This window comes from Pseudochaenichthys georgianus, chromosome 16 (assembly GCF_902827115.2).
Source record: "Pseudochaenichthys georgianus chromosome 16, fPseGeo1.2, whole genome shotgun sequence".
NCBI lineage: Eukaryota > Metazoa > Chordata > Actinopteri > Perciformes > Channichthyidae > Pseudochaenichthys > Pseudochaenichthys georgianus.
Genome location: NC_047518.2, coordinates 37,635,761 through 37,660,466, shown reverse-complemented (window position 1 = coordinate 37,660,466; position 24,706 = coordinate 37,635,761). Strand labels below are relative to the sequence as shown.

Below are 24,706 nucleotides of genomic sequence, written 5' to 3'. Positions count from 1 at the left end.
GCTGTCACTAGTTCACAAAAGGGTCTCCAAAAGAGAGTAGCCCAGTACTATACAAAAGAAAGAAAATACCTCACTTCTAAAGTGGAAACAAACAACAAAACGGGACTGTGAGCAAACACAGCTGGTGCGGGTCTACAGGTGCTAATCACCTGGCTCTACGCAATATACACACAGGAATGCTGATCTACAGGTGCTAATCACCTGGGTCTAAGCTGTTTCACAAGGTAACTATCCTAAGTGCGGTTCTACAGGAGCTAAGCAACCTGGATCTACGCAACACACACACACAAAACCCTACACTAAACACAGAATACCACGACACACTGCTAACCAGGGTGCTCGCACAGAACCCTACCGAATACACTGCTAGTCAGTCTACAGAAGCACAGAATACACACTGCTAGTCAGTCTACAGAATCACAGAATGAAGGCTTTGTCACAATGAGAGGGTTGAGGCGTCTGTCACACAATACAGAACCTCCAGAGTGTTGTCCGTGCTCAGCCTTTATACTCCTCCCCAGCAGGTGTGCGCCGGCTGCGCGCTGCGATTGGCCGACGTCACTCCAATCCCCATCTTCAGAGGCGGACCAGGAGATGGGCAGCCAATGATGTTGGTGCAACCACACAGCTCATTTACATGAACACACACACAGCTGAAAACACTCACAGGCAGATTAAAGAGCAGACAGACAGCAGCAGGGATGGTCGTAAATGTCAACACACAAAATAAGGTTAAATGTCTAGGAGTAAAGACAAAATTAATCCCTAACAAAATCCAAGAGGCATGTGTGAGTGCGTGTGAATGAGCATTAGGTTGGATGATGAGTAGTCTGGCTCCTTATATGGTCACCCATACAAGGTTTCATATCAGTACACATGTATTACTGTGTGTGTGAATCGGTTAATTTCACATCCAAGGTTATTCAAAAGTGATTTGAGTGGTCCAATAATCTCATTGCAATTCTATATTTTTCCTTGAAGTCTTTTAACTTGAGTGTTACGCTCCAAAACAAATAGGGATATTTTTCCACCATACTCACCAGTGAAAACGGCAAGTACGAGCACAACAAGGACCTTCATGGCTCTTATATCTTAATAACAAGGAGATAAAAAGTTAGCAAAGCATGTTCACTAAGATTTAGTTTAAAAAGAAAAAATACAGAATCTACTCTGAGCCAATCCTTCATCATCTCACCTGAGTTTGTTGTTGTATCTGAAAATCCACTTGGCACTGCTTGTGTTGAGCTGGTGAGGTTCTGCAGCTTATAAAGCAAGCCAGACTGGGAATGATCTCAAAGTCCAGGGGTGAGTGTCTTGCTGTCACCTTGCCTCACCCTGCTATCTTCACAGACACCACACAGCAATAAAGCACAACTCCAGATTGTTGCACCAATGCACAGACACACCAAGCAAATCATTTATTTTAAACAGTTCCATATGTCAGTTATCTTCTACCAAACAGTATTAATTTAGTTATGTGCCTTTTTATATTTATTTGGCCTAAATATGTGTGATACCTCTGTGTTAGAGTGTGACTAAATCCTCAAGTGTAACCTTAAATGGGCCTTGTCCTCAAAAGCCCTCCTGTCCTCAAAGGTATGTCAGTCACACAGCTCTTGCCTTGTTCGAGTCCAACCTCTCGAACTGGAAACACTTTGTCACCATCAGTGACTGCAGTTCCTCATCGACCCCAGTCAACCAAGGTATACCACAAGGCTCTGTGCTTGGACCCCTCCTCTTCACCATTTACATGCTCCCACTTGGTCAAATCCTCCGCCACCATGGTCTCAGCTTTCACTCATATACTGATGACACACAGCTCTATCTCTGCACCAAACCATCCACTCAGCTCCCCCTTCAACCCCTTGTCAATGGCCTACAGCAGGGGTAGGCAAGTAAGTCTGGCCGTGGGCTAATTTTTTGCTGTGCCGCAAGATGGCTGGCCAGAACATAATCAAAGCCTAATTCAAGGAATTGATTTTGGTAAGAGTGCGCAGCGCCCCTGTTCCCCGGTTCAGAAAAAACTCTGATATCGCTGATGACCCTCCCCATCAACACTTTGATGCGCAGTCAGATCCACTGATTGGTTCACTGATGATATAGGAGCCCAATCCAGAGCCTCTGGCTAGACCCGCCCAAAGGGCCCCATTTCAGTCCCAAAGCCAGGGCTATTATCTGTATTTTAACAGACTTATCTTTTAAATTGAGGTGTATTTATTGTTCTCTTCAAAGTTTATTTTTCCCTGAAATTGTAGGGAGGATGGTCCTCCCTTTCCTCAATGGATGAGCCTCCACTGAGTTAACTAGAGTTATTAACTAGCTAGCAGTGTTATTTAACGTACTTTTATTCTGATAAGTATTGTCATGTTCTCTGGGTTTTTGGCATTTATTTGAGTGTTTGCACATTTGAGAGGTTTGAGGGGCAACAGAGGACGCATGGACAACTGGAATCCTTTTTCCTTTTCTTTATTCAAACTTTTCAAGGACACATTATGATTCTTTCAGGTTGAAAACCTTTAAAAAATACCAAACGACAAAATAAATCAATTACAGCATTTTGCTTTGCAATTTAATATATTATAACCTAAATTAATCAGTAACCAAGTATTTTACTCAAACTCAATGTATTTAATAGTTAAATAAGTACTTTAATTGACCTGGTTCCCCCCAATTTGCCATATGTGACCCGCTCTATCGAAATCAGTCGAAAGTCGCAACGGCTCATTTCAAAATAAACGTGGATTTGTGTAAAAAACTAGTTTTTCGGGGTTCGGGTGTTTTGTTTGATTTTAAAATAAACAAAGTCTTGGGTTTCAGAATATGACATTTTTATTTCCAAAATCACATGATAAATACATGTTTGAAGCGTGTAAAGGGAAGATGACAGCTCTCCCTCGCCACTCTCTTCCACAGCGCCGCTTCCACTCCCTCCGCTGACATTATGAATGTAAGCGGATATTTCGGGACAGAATTTATTTTACCGGACACATTTGAAACTTACTGGTCATGTTTCAATAATAATAATAAGAATGGTGTAGCAGAGTTTCCGTTAGCAGGTAATCACCGGACTATGACCGGATATGCTGATGTTTAAAACTCAGTTAATGGGGCTCATTTTTATATTGCTTCAGTTTATAATCGTTACAGATCGAAAAGTTCAGATTCATTTTTCAATAAATGATTCCACAAACAACAAACAACATTGTGAAGGAAAGTTCTGATCAGCAATGTGAATGGAAGAAATAGAAGACTGGGGTCCACTTTACATCAAACATCGGTGTTTATTGAGAGTCTACGGCCGGAGCATTGGCAAGGTTTCCACACGACTTCCTCATGTAAATCCCAAGCCAACACTCAGGATTACACAGAACACAGCGCAATTCTACACAGAGAATATAGGAGTGGCCTATATTCGTGCTCTTTCTATCCTAATCGATATCACACATGTCAAGGACAAAGAAAGTCTGTTAAAGTCATCTGCGCGCATGGTCCACACTCCCCCACAGGAAGGCAGGACCTTTGACCTGTGCCCTGCTCTAAGTTGCAGGCAGGACACATAGGAAAACACTAAAATTCTCCCCTGCACAGATATCATTAAAAGATTCTCTAACAAACCTAATTATTACATTCAAACAAACTACTTGTAGAAGATGAAGTAGGCTACATTATTCAAAAGTTTACATTAACTTTGAATAATAACACGGGAGAAACGGATGCTCTCTTTTCCCCTCTCCCTCCTTCTCTCTCCTGACAGCCCGTCAGTTTCTCAAGCAACTCGCTAAACAGTGGGCGGGGCTTCAGGTGAGTATGCAGAGCTGCATGTCTCCGTCAGACTCAGCAGCTGATCTGATCTCTCTCTCGGGTCCGGTTATACTTCACTCGCATTTATGTCCATATCGATCAGATCCAGCTCTCCTGATCGGCCTTTAATGAGGGCACCGAACAAACTATTAAGAGTGAATATTGGCCGATAATGACCGGCGGCCGATCAATCAGCGGCTGTTGTAAAAAAATAAATAAATAAATAAATAAATCTCAAAATAATATTTTATTAGTGATTCTCAAGATTACGGGCCAAATATTATTGCTGGCGGGCCAACAATGGCCCGCGGGCCACCTGTTGCCAACCCATGGCCTACAGGATATAAAATGGATGTCATCAAACCTGCTCAAACTAAAGAGCTATATAACAGAGCTCATGATTGTGGCTCCCAAGGCGCAGCTCCGGAAGGTCGGAGATCTGCTCCTCTCCATTGACGGCTGCTCCATCTCTCCGTCCACTGAAGTCCTCAACTTGGAAGTCATCCTGGATACCACCCTCTCCTTCCAAGCTCACATCAAATCTGTCACCAAATCTGCTTTCTACCACCTCAAAATCATTTCCAGACTCCGGCCTTCACTCTCTGACTCCGTGGGAGAAACACAGCACGCTTTCATCACCCCCCGCCTCGATTATTGCAATGGAGTCCAGTTTGGGGTTCCCAGCAAAGCCCTGGAGAGGCTACATTACATCCAGAACTCTGCTGCCAGGCTTCTCACCCGCACCAAACCCTGGCAACACATCACCCCCACCCTAATCCACCTTCACTGGCTGCCGGTCAAGTTCCGGATTCAGTACAAAACACTCCTCCTCACTTACAATTCTCTCCATGCCCTCGCCCCCCAGTACTTATCGGACCTCCTCCATCCCTACATGCCTTCCCGGAGTCTGCGGTCCTCAGACACGGGCCTGCTCTCCATTCCCCGCTCTCCGCTGCGAACTGTTGGTGACCGGGCGCTCAGTGTTGCGGCCCCCACCATCTGGAATACACGGAAAGATCCGCAATGCTGCTTCCCTGGACTTGTTCAAGTCATCATTAAAAACTCACCTGTTCACCATGGCCTTTGACCCCTAACCCATCACAGTCCCCCTGCTTCTGATCCTACTGCTATTTATTTCATTTAAAAGGTTTTACTTTATTATTTGCCCCTTTTGTTTGTTTGTTTGTTTGTTTGTTTGTTTGTTTGTTTGTTTGTTCACCATATAAAGCGGCCTTGGGTCCCTTAAAGGCGCTTTGTACAAATTGAATCTATTATTATTATTGTAATCACTTTTATGTTATTTCTGCGTCGCCACAGATAACACTTTGCCAATAATGGTAAAATCCCTCTCCTTATGTCTCTGATGTCCAGCTCTGATTAGATTTATAGTGGTTGATTTATTGTCACTATTAGTTTGCCATGTTGCCAACCAACGTCACAGCTTATGGTTCTAGTCTGTGTCATGCTATGAGTCCTATGAGTCAGTTTGGCCAAAGGTCTGCAGACAACAACACCGTCAGCTTTCAGAGAACAAAGTAGCCTCAGTTTCACACAGGGCATACTATATTTGCAACATTTTAGTTTCATCAATTTTTTCTATAGACAGGTCAATCTCCTACTCATAATGGTTAAGACCTGAAAATGTAACATTTTAATGAAACGATTGTTATAATTGTCACAATGAACACATTCCCGTATTAATGTTGATGGAATATCTCTTTGTCAAAAAACTCAAACTTCATGGGAGATACAGTATTTTGTTCATAATGTAATAGGTCAGAACAGCAAACTTGTGAAGTTGGGTTGTAATGTGTGTATATCCAGCAGCAATTGTGACTGAACTGGGTGGGTAATAGCCTGCTGCAGACATGATGACATGATCGTCAAGAAAATGGAACTATAACTTCCCTATTCCCAGTAAGAGCTTACTACTTTATCTAAAACTGGCTCTAATCCATGTTGCCTGGCTGTGTTTTGTTTCTAAAAATTGCTTGCTACCTGTAGAAATTAATAGACATTGTTGATTGTATTTATTTGTTTTAATGTTGTGGAGTGGTATTGACTCTTTATTTAATATGTTACTGTACTTTTGTTTTCTGCTTCTTGTTGCTCTGCATTGCTTCGGTATTGTCCTGAGAACGTCCGTATTTAGTTTCTGTCATTGTCTTTTTTGTGTCTTGAAATCCTCTGTCTGTAAATCACTGGTTTTGATACATCAAATGCTCGGCTTACACTGTCACATTTACATAAATGGTAATTAATACATGTTGTCATTTCCTTGTATTTTAGGTAGTTTTAATTGAAATAAAACAATGTGGATAAGGATTAGCTTCACATGTTTAGAAGTACGTTGGTTAGCACTCTTGCATATATATAAATAAGAAGATTAATACCACTCTCATCATGCATGGGTTTTAAAATGATGCTACAGTACAAAGTCTGAAATCAGGGATAAGAACTATCCTGGCTCCGTCAAGACTTTAAAAAACAATACCTACCAGAACCTCGCTAATTAAGTCTCAGACAAAACCCTTTGTAGCCCTCTGTAGTAAACACAACTTAATATTTGTACAACTTGTTTATTTAAACAATCTTGATCCAACGTGTTGAGTACGTGTTGGTTTCACTTGTGGACAGGAGATACAGTGACTAATTTATGAAAAACATGTCTCCTTTAATATGTTGTTCTTTTAAAAATAACTTCCTTTTCATACATTCATAAATTATTCAGAATGATGTGTGACAAATATATAACTGTAGATTCTTTTTTCTATAAATACAATCATTAGTTTCTTACTTAAGAATGTATATTACACAACATTTATTCAGTACACTTTAGTTACCAAATGTTTTCACCTGTCTTGCTTTCACGAGTAATTATAGGTGATGCACAGTTAACTCATGAGCTTCAGTGCAGCTCATAATGTGTTTATGTCTTTTTAGTTTGTCATGTCCACTTTCTCCAGTCTGATTTCACAATGCAGATTTTCAGAATCTACCAAGGTATGTTCCCTTTTCATTAATTTACTAACACAGTTTGAAACCTCCAAATCATTATTTTCTTAAAAGATCTATAACTGGTTAGCTTGTGTTGTCATTTTGTTCATTTTGTGTCCCGGGGTCAGATTATTGTGTTTCTGTTGATGCAGTTACTTTCCCTTTATGGTGAGGGGGAGGTTGCTTTATTTGGATTGGGCTAGGCCCTGTAGAGGGTGGTGAGGCGGGCCCGGAGGTCCTGGGCGTACGAGTCCAGCTTTACTCTCAGATCCTCAACGTATGGGGCGGCCATATCTTGGATGTCGTCGGTGTATTGCTTCAGGGCAGAGGCCAGCTCCGTTTCCACACACCAGTTGTCTCTGCTGACTTTTTGGATTATGTCCTTAGCTACGGGGGCAAGATGGTTGTGCACGGCTTCGGAAAAATTGTAGGCCTTGTCTTGCACTTCGAAGGCAAAATAGAAGGCCGCCTTTACCAGTTGGGCACTAGAAAGGAGCAAGAACAATGAGATGTTACCTTTAATTAGAATTCAGTGAGGAGAAATTTCATATCAGTTTGCAGTATGCTTTTTTTTGTTTGTATCATTACAATGTCGGCAATGGTAACAATGGTCTTGTCTAGACTTACTTGACACCCTGGACAAACGGTGATTTGCTGATCATCAGGAGGGTGTCATCAGCTGTCTCTTTTGCCTTGGCGATATAGTCCCAGAAGGCCTCAGTCAGCAATTCTATCTGTGGCTTGGGTGGGGCCATTTCTTGAACCTGATTGGCTCCCACCTTCAGCTTCAGGTCATCGGTGTAGGGCCCGAGCTGAGCCTGCAGGTCCTTCACACTCTGCTTCAGCTCCTCGCTCTTCTGCTCCAGGGCGGCTCTCATGGCCTCGGTGTCAAGGGACTCAGCGTAGGGGGCCAACTCCTGTTTGAGCAGCTCCACTCTCTTCTGGATCTGGACCTTCATGTTGTCAGTGTAGGGCTTCAGGACATCCTGGGCAGCGGCCAGCTCCCTTTCCACATGCCCCTTCAGCTCTTCGGCCTCTGTGATGACATTGTGGATCATGTCCTTAGTTGCAGGGGGAAGCTGCTCATGCATGGTGAGCGCAGAATGGGCGGCTACATATTTAGTTTGATCCAGACGGGCACTAGAAAGGAGCAAGAACAATGGGATGTCACCTTTAATTCGAATTCAGTGTGGAAAAATTGCATATCAGTTTGCGGTATACTTTTTTTAGTTTGCATCATTAGAATGTCGACAATGGTAACAATGGTATTGTCTAGACTTACATGACACCCTGGAAAAACGGTGATTTGCTGATCATCTGAAGGGTGTCATCAACTGTCTCTGTTGCCTTGGCGACATAGTCCCAGAAGGCCTCAGTCAGCAATTCAATCTGTGGCTTGGGTCTATCAGCATATAAGATTTTGGCATTGCAGCCTGTTGAACAGACAGAAAAAACTGTTTTGAAGAACAGTTGGAAGGTTCAAAATATTTCAGAGTGTTTTCAGGTATTTTAACCCAAAAAATATTCCGAAGGAGGTAAAGTGGCACTATACTTAACTTCCAAATCCCAGAGGCATGTGTGAGTGTGTGTGAATGAGCATTAGGTTAGATCAGGGGTGGGGAACCTCCGGCCCCCGGGCCGTATACGGCCCGCGAGACAATTTGATACGGCCCTCGAGGTAACACACGCAAAAAAGAAAAAAAATTAAGAAATCTAGACCGTAAAATATGTAACAAGCGAGTGCCTGTTTTTCCTGGCCAAGGTCAGGGTCCTTGAACACAACACGAGCCTAACGTGTCATTACATGGTATATGTCTCGTCCGACAGGGGTTTAGAGCTGCCGGAGAGCAGAGCACCAGAACGCCGCTCCGGGCCGGGACTTCACAAATGTCAGTAGTCATAAGGAGCCGTACACATGCCGCAGTTTTTGCGTGGCTGTGTCTTTAGGTGAAAGCCCAGTGGCGATCTGTTCATCTGTCATACTGATCATACAGTCAATAACTTTGTTGTTATTAGCATCTGGTTAGCTAGCTATGCTAACGAATATAAGAAGCTTTTTCTACTACCAGTGAGGTAAAGGCACATCTTTATATGATCATTATAGGTATAAAAAAATAAGAGAATACAGTAAACGGGTATAAAATACTATATGACAGTAAAAAAAAGTTGTTATTAATAAACAAGAATACAGTTTGAAAGGGGAGTGATTTGTTAAATATCCATAAAGAAAAAGAAAATCTGCTTCCAGTTCTGTTTCATATGGGTGTTGAGAGATGTATCCATAGATCTCCTAATGTTGCTCTCAAAATGCACCAGATTGATGCTTTTAACTTCAACATTTAAAAACAAATCTTCCCGGGGGAACATGCCCCCCGGACCCCCCTAGAGGAGGTTAGGTCCCCCCCCACTTAAATCATGTTCACATGGATAGGAAACTAAATTGCACACATCTTGTGTCCATATATTTCTGTTTTGGTGGTCATGCCACAACTGTGCACGTGCATGCATGCACGAATCATGGTAAAATATCTGGATTAAGAGGTTGCTTTTTCTTTGCACAGCATGAAAGAAAGGCGAAATGAATGATTTTAGTATTTTTAAGCAAACGTCAATAATTTGTACGGCCCTCGGAGGATGTTGAAAAAATGTAAATGGCCCTTGAGAGGAAAAAGGTTCCCCACCCCTGGGTTAGATGATGAGCAGTCTGGCTCCTTATGTGGTCACCCATACAAGGTTCCATATCAGTACACACCAGTGTATTAATGTGTGTGTGAATTGGTTAATTTCACATCCAAGGAATTGCTGGGTGGACCAATGATTTCAAAGGTCCAAAAATCTCATTGCAATTCTATATTTGTCCTTGAAGTATTTTGACTTGAGTGTACCAGTTGATGTCACGCTCCAAAACAAATAGGGGTGTTTTTCCACCATACTCACCAGTGAAAACGGCAAGGACGAGCACAACAAGGACCTTCATGGCTCTTATATCTTAATAACAAGGAGATACAAAGATAGTTAGCAAAGCATGTTCACTGAGATTTAGTTTAAAAAGGAAAAATACAGAAGCTACTCCGAGCCAATCCTTCATTTCATTTCATTTCAAACCTTTATTTAACGACATTGGTCCCATTGAGATCATAAATCTCTTTTTCAAGGGAGACCTGCAGCATATAAGTTCCACCATCCATCCATCCATCTTCTCCCGCTTATCCGTGGTCGGGTCGCGGGGGTAGCAGTTCCAGCAGAGAGCCCCAAACTTTCTTTTCCCTGGCGACATCAACCAGCTCTGACTGGGGGATCCCAAGGCGCTCCCAGGCCAGCGAAGAGATATAATCCCTCCACCTGGTCCTAGGTCTACCCCTTGGTCTCTTCCCAGCTGGACGTGCCTGGAACACCTCCCTAGGGAGGCGCCCAGGTGGCATCCTAACTAGGTGCCCGAACCACCTCAACTGGCTTCTTTCGACGCGAAGGAGGAGCGGCTCAACTCCGAGTCCCTCCCTGATGACCGAACTTCTCACCTTATCCCTAAGGGAGACACCAGCCACCCGGCGGAGGAAACCCATCTCGGCCGCTTGTATCCGCGATCTCGTTCTTTCGGTCATGACCCATCCTTCATGACCATAGGTGAGGGTAGGAACGAAAATGGCCCGGTAGACAGAGAGCTTTGCCTTCCGGCTCAGCTCCCTTTTCGTCACAACGGTGCGGTAAAGCGACTGCAATACCGCTCCCGCTGCTCCGATTCTCCGGCCCATCTCACGCTCCATTGATCCCTCACTCGAGAACAAGACCCCGAGATACTTGAACTCCTTCACTTGGGGTAAGGACTCATTCCCTACTTGGAGTGGACAGTCCATCGGTTTCCTGCTGAGAACCATGGCCTCAGATTTGGAGGTGCTGATCCTCATCCCAGCCGCTTCACACTCGGTTGCGAACCGATCCAGTGAGTGCTGAAGGTCGCAGACCGATGAAGCCATCAGAACCACATCATCTGCAAAAAGCAGTGGTGCAATCCTTAGTCCACCGAACTGCAGACCCCCCCCCCCACGACTACGCCTCGAAATCCGATCCATGTATATTACAAACAGGATTGGTGACAAAGCGCAGCCCTGGCGGAGGCCAACCCTCACCGGAAATGGGTCCGACTTACTGCCGAGGACCCGGACACAGCTCTCGCTTTGGGAGTACAGAGATTGGATGGCCCTGAGTAGAGACCCCCTCACCCCATACTCCCGCAGCACCTCCCACAGTAACTCCCTGGGAACACGGTCATACGCCTTCTCCAAGTCTATATAAGTTCCACATGAAACATAAAACAATAAAGGACATCATACATTATATTTATAGGATACATTTACATAGTTATAGACATTTACAAGTGCCCATAGTATCAACGAGCATTCCATTTAGCCTAGCTTTAAAAACATGCAGAGGAATGAGATTGCTCAGTTTCAATTCTTGCTGAAGATTGTTCCAAGCAAGTGGATCTGCGCACATAAAATCTGTCTTACCTAAGACAGTCCTTGCTCTTGGCACATCTAACAATACTACATCATGCGATCTCAGACAATAGCTGCTTGCAACTCTCTGTGTTATCAGAGAGCAGATATAATACGGGAGTTTACCCAACAAAGCTTTATAATCTCACCTGAATTTGTTGTTGTATCTACAAATCCACTTGGCACTGCTTGTGAGGTTCTGCAGCTTATAAAGCAATCCGGACTCTAATGATCCCAAAGTCCAGGGGTGAGTGTCTTGCTGTCACCTTGCCTCACCTTGCTATCCTCACAGACACCCAGTGCCAGACACCACGCAGCAATCATGCACAACCCAATATTGTTACACCAATGCACAGACACACCAAGCAAATCAGTTATTTTATACAATTTCATACGTCAGTTATCATCTACCAAACAGTATTGATTTAGTTATGTGCCTTTTTATATTTATTTGGCCTAATTATATGTGACTCCTCGGCGTTAGAGTGTGACTAAATCCTCAAGTGTAGCCTTAAATGGACCTTGTCCTCAAAAGCCCCACCGAACTGCAGACCCCCCCCCCCACGACTACGCCTCGAAATCCGATCCATGTATATTACAAACAGGATTGGTGACAAAGCGCAGCCCTGGCGGAGGCCAACCCTCACCGGAAATGGGTCCGACTTACTGCCGAGGACCCGGACACAGCTCTCGCTTTGGGAGTACAGAGATTGGATGGCCCTGAGTAGAGACCCCCTCACCCCATACTCCCGCAGCACCTCCCACAGTAACTCCCTGGGAACCCGGTCATACGCCTTCTCCAAGTCTACAAAACACATGTAGACCGGATAAGCGTACTCCCAGGCCCCCTCCAGGATCCTTGCGAGAGTAAAAAGCTGATCCGTCGTTCCACGACCAGGACGGAATCCGCATTGTTCCTCCTCAATCTGAGGTTCGACAATCGGCCTGACCCTCCTTTCGAGTACCTTGGAGTAAACTTTCCCGGGGAGGCTGAGTAGTGTGATGCCTCTGTAATTGGCACACACCCTCTGATCCCCCTTTTTGAAAAGGGGGACCACCACCCCGGTCTGCCACTCCTTCGGTACCGTTTCCGACTTCCACGCAACGTTGATGAGACGTGTCAACCATGACAGTCCCTCAACACCCAGAGCCTTCAGCATTTCCGGGCGGATCTCATCCACCCCCGGGGCTTTGCCACTGTGGAGTTGTTTGACGACCTCAGTGACCTCCCCCCGGGAGATTGGCGTTGATCCCCCGTCATACTCCAGCTCTGCCTCTAACATAGAGGGCGGAGTTGTCGGGTTCAGGAGTTCCTCAAAGTGTTCCTTCCAACGTCCCAACACTCCATCAGTTGAGGTCAACAACGTCCCATCCTTACTGTACACAGCTTGGATGGTTCCCTGCTTCCCCCTCCTGAGGTGTCGGACAGTTTTCCAGAACAACTTTGGTGCCTTTCATGATTGTATTTATAAAAAAAAGATTCTACAGTTATATGTTTGTCAGACATCATTCTGAACAATTTATGAATGTATGAACGGAAAGTTATTTTTAAAAGAAGAACATACCAAAGCACGTTTTTAAATAAATTAGCCCCATGAATCATTCAAACTTTATCAAATATGTTCAGCTGTCTGAAGATACAGTACGTTTGCAGTAATGCCCCGTTGGTTACACAAGGATATATAAAACAAATAAATATGAAGACAGGACACAGCTAGCCAGGCTCTGTCCACAAGTGAAACCAACAACACAAGTTGGATCAAGATTGTTAGATCTGTATAAATAAGTTGTAAAAATGTCAAGTTGTGTTTACTACAGAGGGTTGTTTCTGAGACTTAATTAGCAAGGTTTAGACATTCTGGTAGGCTTTGTTTTTTAAAGTCTTGACGGAGCCAGGATAGCTCTTACCCCTGATTTCAGTCTTTGTACTGTAGCATCATTTTAACACCCATGCATGATGAGAGTGGTATTAATCTTCTTATTTATATATCCAGAGTTCCAATAAACATACTTCGAAACATGTGAAGATAATCCTTAAGTTAGGAGCTTGTTTTCACAACCAATACATTTTCTGCACAGCTTAAACTCCTTCATCAGGCTTTTATACGATGACCTTTTACCCAGAACTTGGTAAAGGGGGATGTGACACATGGACATGCATAAGCTATAAAACCTGACTCCTTCATTATATTGAGACAGGCCTATAAACTCAGACATCTGGCTCTGTTGGCAATACATCATCCATCAGCTGATAGCACTCTGACTCAGAACTAGATGATGGTGGTTACGTTGCAGGAAAAACACTCAATGGTGTACTCCACTTCCCAGTTCAACAAATCTTGACCCACAGACAAACGGCAGTAACCTCGCTGACTCGTCTGAACATATGTTTGCCTGTTAGGAGGGATGAGATCATACAAACTTAACCAAATAAATCTTCCAGGGAACAACAACAATAGGCGCGTTCACACCGGAGTATTGCAAACCACGCCCCGTAAAACTCTGAAATGTTTTGTAGAGCCGCCATGTTATTATCCTCGCATTAGCATTATTAGCATTAGCATTAGCCCAGCGCACAAACACAGAGAGACTAACTTATGGCAACACAAAAGAAAACATGGGAGCGGTGGAGATGAGGAGGTGTCGGCATTCTGGCGATTTAGTCCCCAACTCCGGGGACTTCCGGCCGGGGACTTCGGGTGGCAGTATACGCCGTGAAGTTGTTTGCGGCCTGCCAGTAAACCCAAAGCAGAAGAAGACGAAGTGACGTCAGTTGCTCATTTGCATAATATTCCTTCAGGGAACTTATTCTGGTGTGAACGCGATCGGCTCTTAGTTCCATAGGGGAACTAAGTGCTGGGAACTAAGTGCTGGGAACTAAGTAGGCTACGGCAAAGTAGTTGGTGTGAACGCGGCTAATGGGTCACTTTCGTTCAAAGCATCTGAAGATGCCCTCTGTCACAGTGGCTCCTTATAGACATAAGACATGACCTCCTCCTCTGTCGTGTCAGATAGTTTACTGTATTACCTCATGCTTCTAGTTGAATCTCTGTTTCACTTCCCCGTCCGTCCTCTGCCTCTTTACCCTGGAGGTTCAGGAAAGAGAGGCTCATATTTGGGGTTTTTGAAGCCTGTGACCTTAGTTGGTACGTGTAGTTTGATCATTGTGGTCCATCACGTCTGCAATACATGAACACAACATATATCATTAATGTCTGTGATGTCCGTAATGGAACTGCATTTTAGTAGCTTATTTGGCTGATTGTCACACAAGATTAGACATGTTCCTAAAACAAAACAGAAATTGTGTAACATTATTTATACGTAGAATGGTAGGATTATATTTTTAATCTTGATTTGTTTGTGTTTGAACTGGACTGGACTTGTTATCTAACTGAACTGCATTATCTTTCTGTGTGTGACACACCCCCAGCAGTGACACACTACCTGCTAATGTCGTGGAATATCAAGGTTAAAGGTCTTTTGTATTTTAACAGAAAAGTGACACCTCAGCCTGTACTTGAAATTGCATCAACTTGTTTAATCTAATGGATTTCCATTTTATCAGAGAAAATGTAAATGTTAACCACAAGAAGAAAGCTGATCTACTCATGTATGTACAGTCTCCCAATCACTCAAAACAGAGTTGATCCTTTTGGGTTATCACACACTAATGTTATCATGTTCTCACACTAATTATCTGACCAGGACAACACTTCAAACTTTGTTCCTGTGTAAAGTGGATTTTCTGAGGAAAAAATGACCAGGCCACGTCCTAAAGAGCAAAGGGCAGTGATGACACTTGTGTTTCATCATAACAGCTTAAACAAACACTGATATGTCATTACTGGTAGCAAAGCATATCATGTTTTGTAAAAGCAGAGTGTTTTATTTCAATTAAAACTACCTAAAATATATGTATTAATTGTCATTTCAGTAAATGTGACAGTGTAAGCCGAGCATTTGATGTATCAAAACCAGTGATTTACAGACAGAGGATTTCAAGACACAAAAAAGACAATGACAGAAACCTAATACTGACGTTCTCAGGACAATACCGAAGCAATGCAGAGCAACAAGAAGCAGAAAACAAAAGTACAGTAACATATAAAATAAAGATACCAATACCACGCCAAAACATAACAACAAATAAATACAATCAACAATGTAATCCCTGCATCAACAAGGTCTACTGATTTGTATATAAGCAATGTTTAGCAACATGGATTAGAGGTATGGGGTATGCTTTTTCTGGGAATAGGGAAGTTTTAGTTCTATTTTCTTGCCAATGCAACTACACCATGTGTCATAATATGGTGTGACTTCAGGCTTCCTGACAGTTTTGACTCTTAATACATATTTGAGTTGCTCAATAAACTGAGATAAAAAACAATCCATATGAAACATCCTCTTTCCTGTTCCAATTGCAAAACACTTCAAATGTCTCCAACATGAAAACAGATATGATTTCAGTCTTTGTTCCTCTTAGTTTCCTGTGTAATTTATTTTATTCATTCAGTGCTCAGCTGCAGGTAATACAATTGTTTATTTTCTCTGTATTTTATTACCTCTAATCCTGCTTTTGTAAAGTGGACCCACTTTAACTGAGTGTCCCCCAAGCCCAAACATGTAGTGCATATGCTTTATTTGCATTACAGGCCCTTACTAATCTACAGCTCTACATAATGAAGCAACACAAAACAGCCAGTACAGCACATAGACAATACATGCATGAGATTTGTATACAAAAAAATCCAAGCATCCTACTTTCTCCACTTGAAGAAAAAAGTATTGACATGCAAAGCTGCCATTTGTGTCTGCAGGGGAGTCAGCGGTCAGCACTGCCAGACCATTGAGATTGCCGTGAATGTGTGAAAGACTTATTTACATCCTGGTGCTAGGATAATTTATATAATTTATATCCAGATGAGACCACTTGCTAATAACAATCAATAACCAGTGCTTACTAAAATCAGTAACTTGACTTAAAGTAGGAACGTCACTTTAAAAATAGTAAAGCTTAATTCTGTACAGTAAAATAATCAAATTGTATCTATGTAAAGTATATACATTACAATGTTCTATTGCTGGAATATATCTGTGTACATCTACCCAAGTATTTTAGCAAAGTACATAGCCTACTTGTAGTTTATTTGATTGTTCAATTTCTACTTCTACTGCTATTTAGTTTCTCAACTCGTTTCAGAAGCAAATAGTGTGCTATATAATCCAATCATATTCCTTGTTGCTTTATTTGGCAGCAATGTTTACTAGTTAATCTTAAAATGTAAACAAACATGCAATTTGCTTTCTGTTTCATACCGGTTACTGTTTTCTAACCCACTTATAGTGGATTATTTAATTTTTGTAGTGGGGCTACTTCTACTATAAAGTTAATTTAATACAGTGTCATGTGTAGTAAAGAGGATTATAGTAGATTCACATAATTTTGAAAGAAAACGTAACCGACAGTTCAATGTGAATATTAATTCACATGTGTGTTCTGCCAATAGAAGGGGGGTATTTTGTACACATGTACAATTATTTTGGTATAAATTGAGTGTGAACAGAAGTTGCGCATTGAAAAACTTCCTTAGCAAATGGAACTTGCTTCTTTCTACCTTACTGTAGAAACTTGTTTTTTAAGTCAGTGAACATGTACATTTTCTCCCGTTATTCTCGTGACTGACAGATTGCTCAACCCCCCTCAAACAATGCAAACCTTTGAGAACTTCGGACGCGGTGTTGGTGGCACGTTGCGTGGAGGTAAACAGGAATCTGTGCAGACAAATCAACATTAGCATGTCAACGCGCCCCCCTCCCCCGCGCGCGAACACGCCCAGCAGCAGCAGCAGCCTACTGTCTCTGTATAAAAACCCTCAGTCCCCGTGCCGGAGTACGGAGGAATCTCAACCCCTCAGGTGAGTGGAAGGACGCTGGGATGCATTCAATGTATTTCTGACTTTTTTTAATGCTCAGCTTGAACCACTTTATTTACTCTAAGTGGTTGATTTTTTCTTAACTCTTAGCATATGAGCTTAACATCTGGGCAGTATTTGTGCTTGTTGACAATACATTGTTGATACTCATGTTTTCTTCCTTTTATTTCTTAGGTGTATCTATCTGTCCAACAACCATGAAGGCTGTAGCTCTGATCTTCGCTCTGGCAGTCATCGCCGGTATGTGCAACTCTGGTCCAGTATTTAAAAATGTTTTTGTATGGTTGTATATGTATCTAACCTGTCACCTTTGTTCAAATTAGGCTGCAATGCCCGTGTTGTGCGCCAGGCTGATGCCACCCCACAAAACTGGGAAGAAACTGTGGATCGTTTCTGGCAGTATGTCTCTGACCTGAACGAGAAAGCTGATGGAGTCGTGCAGGACATCAAGGTCTCCCAGCTCAGCAGGGAGCTAGAGTAAGTGAACCATAATCATTTATATTTTGTTGAAACTTCAAATCCTCACAGTTAAATTCCTTACTTGTTCATATATCTCTGTAATCTCATCCTATGCCTCCAATCCTAATTTGTAATTTCTTGTCCATCCAGCACTCTGATCTCAGACAGCATGGCAGAGTTGACCGTATACAGAGAAAGCATCCAGTCCAAACTTGCTCCCTACACCGAAAGTTCCACCGGCCAGATGTCTGAAGATCTGCAGCTGCTGACCAACAAGCTCCAGAAGGACATGCTGGACGCCAAGGAGCGCAGCACTGAGTACCTGGGCGAGCTGAAGACCATGATGGAGCAGAACACCGATGACGTTCGCGGTCGCATCAGCACCTACACCCACAAGCTGAAGAAGCGCCTGACCAAGGACACTGATGCGATCCGCAAGTAAGTAGGGTGGAGGGTCTCAAACGTACCCATTTCTTGTCTTTGTTTTCTTGAAATCTAAATATTTTCTTCTTCTTCTTTCCCCACCCAAGCACCGTCGCCACCTACATGGGTGAGATCCAGTCCCGCACCTCCCAGAACCTGGAGACAGTGAAGGAGAATGTTGAGCCCTACGTCCAGCAGGCCAGCGAGGTCGCAGGCAAGAAGCTGAGCGACATCTCCACCATCCTGAAGAGCCAGGCCGAGACCTTGACCGAGCAGCTGGAGACCCAGGCATCAGGCATCAAGACCCAGCTGGAGAACACCGCCCAACAGCTGCGCACCTCCCTGGACAGCAAGATCGAAGAGCTGACCGAGATGATCTCCCCCTACGCCACCCAGATCCGTGAGCAGATCGAGAACATCGTGGTGAAGATCAAGGAGGCCTCTGCATAAAGACTTCTTAATACCCTGGCAAAGATGGAGGAAGGCGGGGAGTTGAGAGTTACTGTTCATATCTTCATTTTGGGGTGTTTTTGTTCAGGGTGAGGGGGGTGCAAGAGATGAAGGAAGATGAGGTTGTCTATACAGAACAGTCAGCAGATACACATCTGTTAATTATTCTGCATAGTCACCCCTTCTTATCTTATCAACTCCCTTAACTATTGAACACTAGCCCCCCAGTCAATAACTGCCATTAATACTCAAAACAGTTTTGTTATATGCTTCATTTTTTAACTTTTTAACTGCTCTGTCTGTCCTCCCAAGGTTTTGTACATTTCATTAACCCGTATCATCTCTAAATGCACACCCACGTGTCTTTCATTTCAAATAATGCACTGAGTTATGATGATCAGAAGATAGTGAACCACTAAAGTGCCCTTCTGTATTATCTACATTTGCAATTGTGCCTCACAGAGAAGTGGGATGTAAAATGAATTGATGCTTTTCTGACAAGAGTGTAACACTGTCCGTTCTTTACTCTGATGTAGTTCCCACTGTAAGTGCACTGTGTGCTGAGAGAAAATAAAGAACTTAGAAGATATGTTTTGTTTCCATTGTTTTCTTCTCTGATAAAAGAGTAATCAATCATTAGGACAAGGGTTCAGTAACTTTACATTACATGTACTGTATAAGTATTACACATTTAACCAGTTTGAATAAAGTGGTGATTATTTAAAAAATAAAAACCTAATACGGTTTTAAAGGGACCCCTTTTGTGCTAAGATTATCAACCTGATTAACTTCTTTGCTGATTGGTGCCTTATATCAAATTCTCCACAAGAAATACATCTTAAAGTCTTCTCTCTGCACATGCACGCTACCCCAATTCTCCACCCTTCTCTTGCACTGCCATTAGAGCAACCCCTGCAAGTCCAGACTTGTTCAGATCTGATCCCAGGTTCCTTTCTCTCTATCCAAACCGGTATTTGGGAACATGTTGTGCCATTGATAGTATCGTTTAAAGGCTTCACTATCATGTCTACTTTAGTTTGTGCTCATATTAACATATAACTTCAAGTTTCAAGGCTTTATTGTCATTTGCACATTAGATAATGTAGATGGCAATGAAAGAATTAGGTCACAGGCTCCTCCAACAGTGCAACATATATATAGATAAATCACAAAAAACTAGTGCAAGAGAATTATAACCATGCATTAGTGACTTTTTATACATGTGTTTTCTCAGATTGGCCCAAAAGAGATATTCAAACGGCGCCAGATACTGTTTGTGCCAACATGCACGTACAGAATGTGTTTTGCAAGCATGTGCATCAAGGTGGCCTATGGTGAAGATGCATATCAATAAAATGTTTCTGACAAAGGATAATTTATGCAAGTCTTACCTCTCTTTTCCCCCATGTTTCCTATCTGTTTCCACATTGTCAGCTGTTTTAAAAAAGGTCAATTTAGTTAATTATTTAACCCTGAGAAAGGCAACTGTCCCTATCAGAAAGTGTACCAACTATTGCCTATCGTGGTCATCATTGACCCAAACTGAGGTTCGTCACACTTTTCCAATATAAACGTTCAAAAATTCTTATGCTCATGATCCTCAGCAGGGGCCAGTAGAGGACACCATTTGTCCCTTGTTCCTCTCCTCTTGTCTGACCCTTTGCTTGAGTTTGTGCTGTGCGAAGATTCAGCTGTGTTTTCTTTTCACAAAGAAACACACTCCCTCTGAGTTAGGGAGCACAACACACATCTTTCTGAGATGTATGTTAGTGAAAGAGCTGTTAACACATCTCTTGGCGATTTGTCAAATTAAAACACATGCAGAACACACCAAATATGTGCATGGGTTATATCTCTGAAAGGTCAACATTTGGTATAAGCTTTCATTATTTACAAAACGATCTCTTTGTGTTATAAGAAAACATGTTTACCCTTTCTATCTGTGTTAAAGGGCATTGCATAACACCATGACTATGTGTTTGTCCCCTATGATATCACTCCTTTCAGGAACCTGTGTTTATTTAGAAAAAAGCAGACAAGCGAAACTCCTATATTAAACAGTCCATTGTTGCAACGATCCGTCACTGATGGTAAAAACAGGAAAACCACAAGCATTCTGCCCGTTCAGCACTTCTGCTCCGTCTACTCCTATAAGGCTGCACTCTGAGTACTGCCCTGCAACAGAAACAAGTTCCAGCAAACTAGCAGGTGTTAGTTGTCTGTGACTGCAAGTAACCCCTCCAAAAACACCACATGCAGAGATTTTACCTCCTATTACAACCCCCTCTCTTCTTCCCGTCATTTCCCTCCCCTTCAGAACTGGCACACACAACCAGTCACCACAGGAACACTTGGCAAAACACAAAAACAGTCTTTTTGTAAGCTTGTTATTGCAAATTGGGAGCATGCAAGACGTGCACTTTCACGCCCTATGCCTCCTGCAATTATTCAAGAGGAGCTTAAATGCACGCAAGCACAAGCTCATACATAAACCCACTGGCCACTTCATGACAAAAGATGGAGAGGTAATGTGTGGGTGTTGAGGCAAGTGAAGGCTTATTTAACTGGCTTTACATCCACAGCAATAGCCTTCATGGGCCAAGTCATCAGCAACACATGGGCATTTGGCCCTTTGCAGCAGACCACTTGGTGTGAGAGTTGATATGTTAAGCAGTGATGAAGCTTTCAAACCTCACGCACAGACTTCCTGGCTCTAACTCAGGCCACAGTCGTAATGAGGGGTTACTGCAGTTCAACTGACTGTACTGTTTTCCGTTGCATGCTAACGTACAAGATAGACCACATGAGGCTTTGTCAGACTTACTTCCCCTCTAAGAAAGGGAAGGTTATGGATAAAAGACACATCAATTAGGCAAGGGACTATTTCAGTAGAGCAGTAAATGGAAAAACACACCAAAACACAATGGGACGTTGCAGCCTGCTTCAGATCAGAGGCCTCTGCCCTATTAACGTATTTAGAAATGTTTAACAAATCAGTTGAGTTTAATCAGCAGATAATACCATATAATATAGAATTAATACACATTAAAAACTGTGATAAAAGGACACAGGTATTTCCATTTATACTGAAATATCGTTAGGCTACCTCATTTTGTAATGTTACTACTTACTTTTCGAATTGATATATTAAGATGGATAATCTCTGTGCGGTTTAATATGATGATTGTTGTGTTATTCTTACCCCCCTCCCTTTAAAAAAAAAAATGAATTATTGACTTTTTACTGTAAATTGTTACCACATAATTTCACTTTTCATTATTAATATTAATGCCAATGCTAGACGTTTTTATTTGTATTATATATATATATATATTATTTTAATTCACACATCTATTTTGCACTCTGTATTTTATTTTTAAACTGTACATAATGTATTTTATTTATTTATTTTATGTTTGTACAAATTATCTTATTTGTTTTGCATTTGAACTGTAAACTGTAATTATCTGATTTTAAAGTATACTGTCACTATTGAGATATTTCCCCCCTCAACGTTTAAAGCAATGTTGAATATATAATATTTTTTTAAGTGTAGTATCCCACTATGTAATGCAAAGGTATTCAAGAAGTGAAAAACGTTTAAGAAATATGCAATTGATACATAACAGATGTGTATTATCCTCACAAAACGACCTTTTATTTGGTCATGCCTTTACAAATCCAAATGTCAAACAGTACAGTTGCTTGGTATTATAAATCTTAATTAGCCATTATGACCAACCCTTGTTTTGACACAGAGGGCATGCATGGCCAACACTAAAGGTCCAAAGGAGCTTCCAAATAGCTCAGATCAGTTGGAGGTAATGCTATCAGGGCTGAACTATGTTCCCCTGCATCACATCTCATCTTTGACACACTTTGTGGCAGGGGGAGACTGATCACATCATCATTTACATATAAAATTAACCCATATTTCTCCTGGTCTTTGTCCACACCACACCTCCACATATAGATCGCTACAGTCTCTAATTAACGACCCATTGTTTGCAATAATGATTAGATCATGCACAAAGTGATGACTTTATCTACCTTTTCAGTGTGCTGCATCAAACATAATCATGAAGCAGTATGCTATAATCAGTCATCTATCCTTCAATGCAAGTGCACGCTGCTGGTCAGCAAAGGGGGCAGTGGCACCTCAAGGTCTCCACGTGTACAAGTTGACTGAAGTCTGTTGTTTCTGCGTCAACCTCCAAGAGTGCAGCGGGCTTATAAAGAGGAACTCACATAGACTCTCAAACACACTCAATTGTTTCCCTCCTCTGAGAAGAACAACAGGTATGTCTGACATTTAATTTGCATCACTGGTAGAATCAAACAAAAATAGCGGCATGCTTAGGACACGGACGATAACACTTTTAAAAAACTGTCCTCAAGTTTCTATGCAAACCCTTGCTGATACCTAAGGGGATTTGTTTGTTAATATTGACGACTGAGTGTCACACGGAGTAAATATGGTTGAAAGTGTAATTTTGTACCTTAAGTCTGGATAATTGTATTTGTTGTTAATCATTACATCGTAACGGCACGTAAATGGAGCTGTCCATCCGCGGTGCTGGTGGGAATGCGCTGCTTTTTGAGACAATAAATTAGTCATTTTGTATCCTTGACTCATTACACTTTTAAAAAATATATATTTTTATAACCTGTAGCCTGTCTTTTTCTTCCTCCATTCAGAAATTCCCAGCCAAGATGAGACTGTACCTTGTAGTTGCCATGCTGGTGCTGGCTTTGGCCGCATTCACACGTATGTCTCGGGTTAATTTAAGAAAATAAACTCCAAGCTACGTTTCCGTTCATGCTGTGTAACTTTTTCTGTTTCTGTTTCAAACCTGCAGAGGCTCAGGATGCGGAGGCGGCCGTGGAGGCGCCCGTGGAGGCGGCCGTGGAGGAGACCGTGGAGGAGAAATTCGCTGTGTTCACAAACCAGATGGGTGAGATGGGCAAGAAACTGGCAGACAAGGCCCAGACAACCTTTGAAGGCATCAGAAGCAGCGAATTTGTTGCCAGCTCACAGTAAGGACGCACACACACGCTCTCTCTCTCTCACACACGCGATCTCACACACACACACACACACACACACACACACAAACACAAACACGTAACGCTCATTTTTTTGTTATCCTCCTCAGGTCCTGGTTCGAGAAGCAGTTGGAAAAGTTTAAGCAGAAGATCGGTGAAATCAGCCAGTAAAATGGTCCCTGTCTCCATCCTAAGACCCCCCCCCCCCCACCTCTGACCTCTTCACACATTGCTCTGCTGACCAGACACAATATCTATGTTGCCTCTCTGTAGAAAGGTTTTTTTTTTTTTTTAGAATTTCAATGTAATCTTTTTGAAGAACCACTGTGAAAACTTGCAATAAAAACACTGGGGAAAAAATAAAGCTGTGCTTTAATGTTCACATATTCTGTTTAAGCGTTAGTAATTTTCTATAGGAACAGATGTACTGAACTGTGAAATACATGAGCAGTTGTTGTGGTCTCACACAGAGTGGCCGCCTTATGTTATACAAAACACTGCAAGTCATTTCTAATTGTTTTCAGATTTATGAGATTGTTATATAGTTATTACTACATTTATAATAAGGGGAAACAACTCATTGAGGCGCTAGGGTTATACTCAAATGACCTGACTCAATTATAATTTCAGTTTTCTAATTATATAGATACACATTTGTAATCTTTAGACATTGTAAACCTTATGGCAGACGTACAACACAAAACACTTGTCAGATTTATGTCTGTATTTATTTGAAATATTACTTTTTACAGACAGAACATGCTGTTTGAATACAAGCTGTTTTTAAACTAAACTCTTACATTACTGAATAAACAGTCCATATTTATATGATATAAAGGCTAGCAAACGAAAATGTTAATGATTATCAAATTGGGGACAAATGTGCATAATCCTCACAAAACGACCTTTTATTTGGTCATGCCTTTTCAAATCCAATTTTCAAGCAGTACAGTTGCTTGGTATATTATAAACAGGGGTGCACATAACTGGTACGCAGCTACGCATGCGCGGAACAAATCTGAATTGCGTAACGTCACTTGTGTCACTACGCGCCTTTGCGTAACCTACCTCAAAACATCAAAAACAAAAACACAT

General features: G+C 42.1%; 3 protein-coding genes across 5 annotated transcripts; 2 read left to right on the top strand and 1 right to left on the bottom strand.

Annotated features, from left to right (window-relative positions):
* Positions 1-6,370: 6,370 nt before the first annotated feature.
* On the bottom strand, positions 6,371-20,164 carry LOC117460766 (apolipoprotein A-IV-like). Of its 3 annotated transcripts, none has more exons than XM_034102308.2 (6): positions 19,957-20,164; positions 14,323-14,474; positions 9,736-9,786; positions 8,081-8,231; positions 7,426-7,938; positions 6,371-7,283 (listed from the first exon to the last, which is right to left on the bottom strand). In XM_034102308.2, exons 3-6 carry the CDS (start codon positions 9,773-9,775, stop codon positions 6,998-7,000), a joined length of 990 nt encoding a protein of 329 aa, XP_033958199.1. In that variant the 5' UTR covers positions 9,776-9,786; positions 14,323-14,474; positions 19,957-20,164; the 3' UTR covers positions 6,371-6,997. The 3 variants fall into 3 exon arrangements, with proteins under 3 accessions (XP_033958199.1, XP_033958198.1, XP_071062055.1); XM_034102307.2 differs by lacking the exon at positions 19,957-20,164 and adding an exon at positions 17,017-17,097; XM_071205954.1 differs by lacking the exons at positions 14,323-14,474; positions 19,957-20,164 and adding an exon at positions 13,890-13,961.
* Positions 17,174-19,154, top strand: apoeb (apolipoprotein Eb). The gene is made up of 5 exons (XM_034102309.2): positions 17,174-17,215; positions 17,408-17,473; positions 17,557-17,710; positions 17,843-18,130; positions 18,223-19,154. Exons 2-5 carry the CDS (start codon positions 17,431-17,433, stop codon positions 18,563-18,565), a joined length of 828 nt encoding a protein of 275 aa, XP_033958200.1. The 5' UTR covers positions 17,174-17,215; positions 17,408-17,430; the 3' UTR covers positions 18,566-19,154.
* A 2,590-nt stretch (positions 20,165-22,754) lies between the features above and the next one.
* Positions 22,755-23,975, top strand: apoc1 (apolipoprotein C-I). The gene is made up of 4 exons (XM_034103019.2): positions 22,755-22,864; positions 23,264-23,333; positions 23,425-23,602; positions 23,722-23,975. The coding sequence occupies exons 2-4, from the start codon at positions 23,279-23,281 to the stop codon at positions 23,780-23,782; spliced, it is 294 nt and encodes a 97-aa protein (XP_033958910.1). The 5' UTR covers positions 22,755-22,864; positions 23,264-23,278; the 3' UTR covers positions 23,783-23,975.
* Positions 23,976-24,706: the final 731 nt, after the last annotated feature.

Excerpts from the sequence above, each read along its gene's own strand:
- LOC117460766 (XM_071205954.1), bottom strand. The coding sequence starts at position 13,944 with ATGCCGACACCTCCTCATCTCCACCGCTCCCATGTTTTCTTTTGTGTT. Across the intron at positions 8,232-9,735 it reads CGTCCTTGCCGTTTTCACTG|GCTGCAATGCCAAAATCTTA; the intron begins GTGAGTATGGTG and ends TCTGTTCAACAG. Across the intron at positions 7,939-8,080 it reads CCGTTTTTCCAGGGTGTCAT|TGCCCGTCTGGATCAAACTA; the intron begins GTAAGTCTAGAC and ends GCTCCTTTCTAG.
- apoeb (XM_034102309.2), top strand. The coding sequence starts at position 17,431 with ATGAAGGCTGTAGCTCTGATCTTCGCTCTGGCAGTCATCGCCG. Across the intron at positions 17,474-17,556 it reads CGCTCTGGCAGTCATCGCCG|GCTGCAATGCCCGTGTTGTG; the intron begins GTATGTGCAACT and ends TGTTCAAATTAG. Across the intron at positions 18,131-18,222 it reads GACACTGATGCGATCCGCAA|CACCGTCGCCACCTACATGG; the intron begins GTAAGTAGGGTG and ends TCCCCACCCAAG.
- apoc1 (XM_034103019.2), top strand. The coding sequence starts at position 23,279 with ATGAGACTGTACCTTGTAGTTGCCATGCTGGTGCTGGCTTTGGCCGCA. Across the intron at positions 23,334-23,424 it reads GGCTTTGGCCGCATTCACAC|AGGCTCAGGATGCGGAGGCG; the intron begins GTATGTCTCGGG and ends TCAAACCTGCAG. Across the intron at positions 23,603-23,721 it reads GAATTTGTTGCCAGCTCACA|GTCCTGGTTCGAGAAGCAGT; the intron begins GTAAGGACGCAC and ends TATCCTCCTCAG.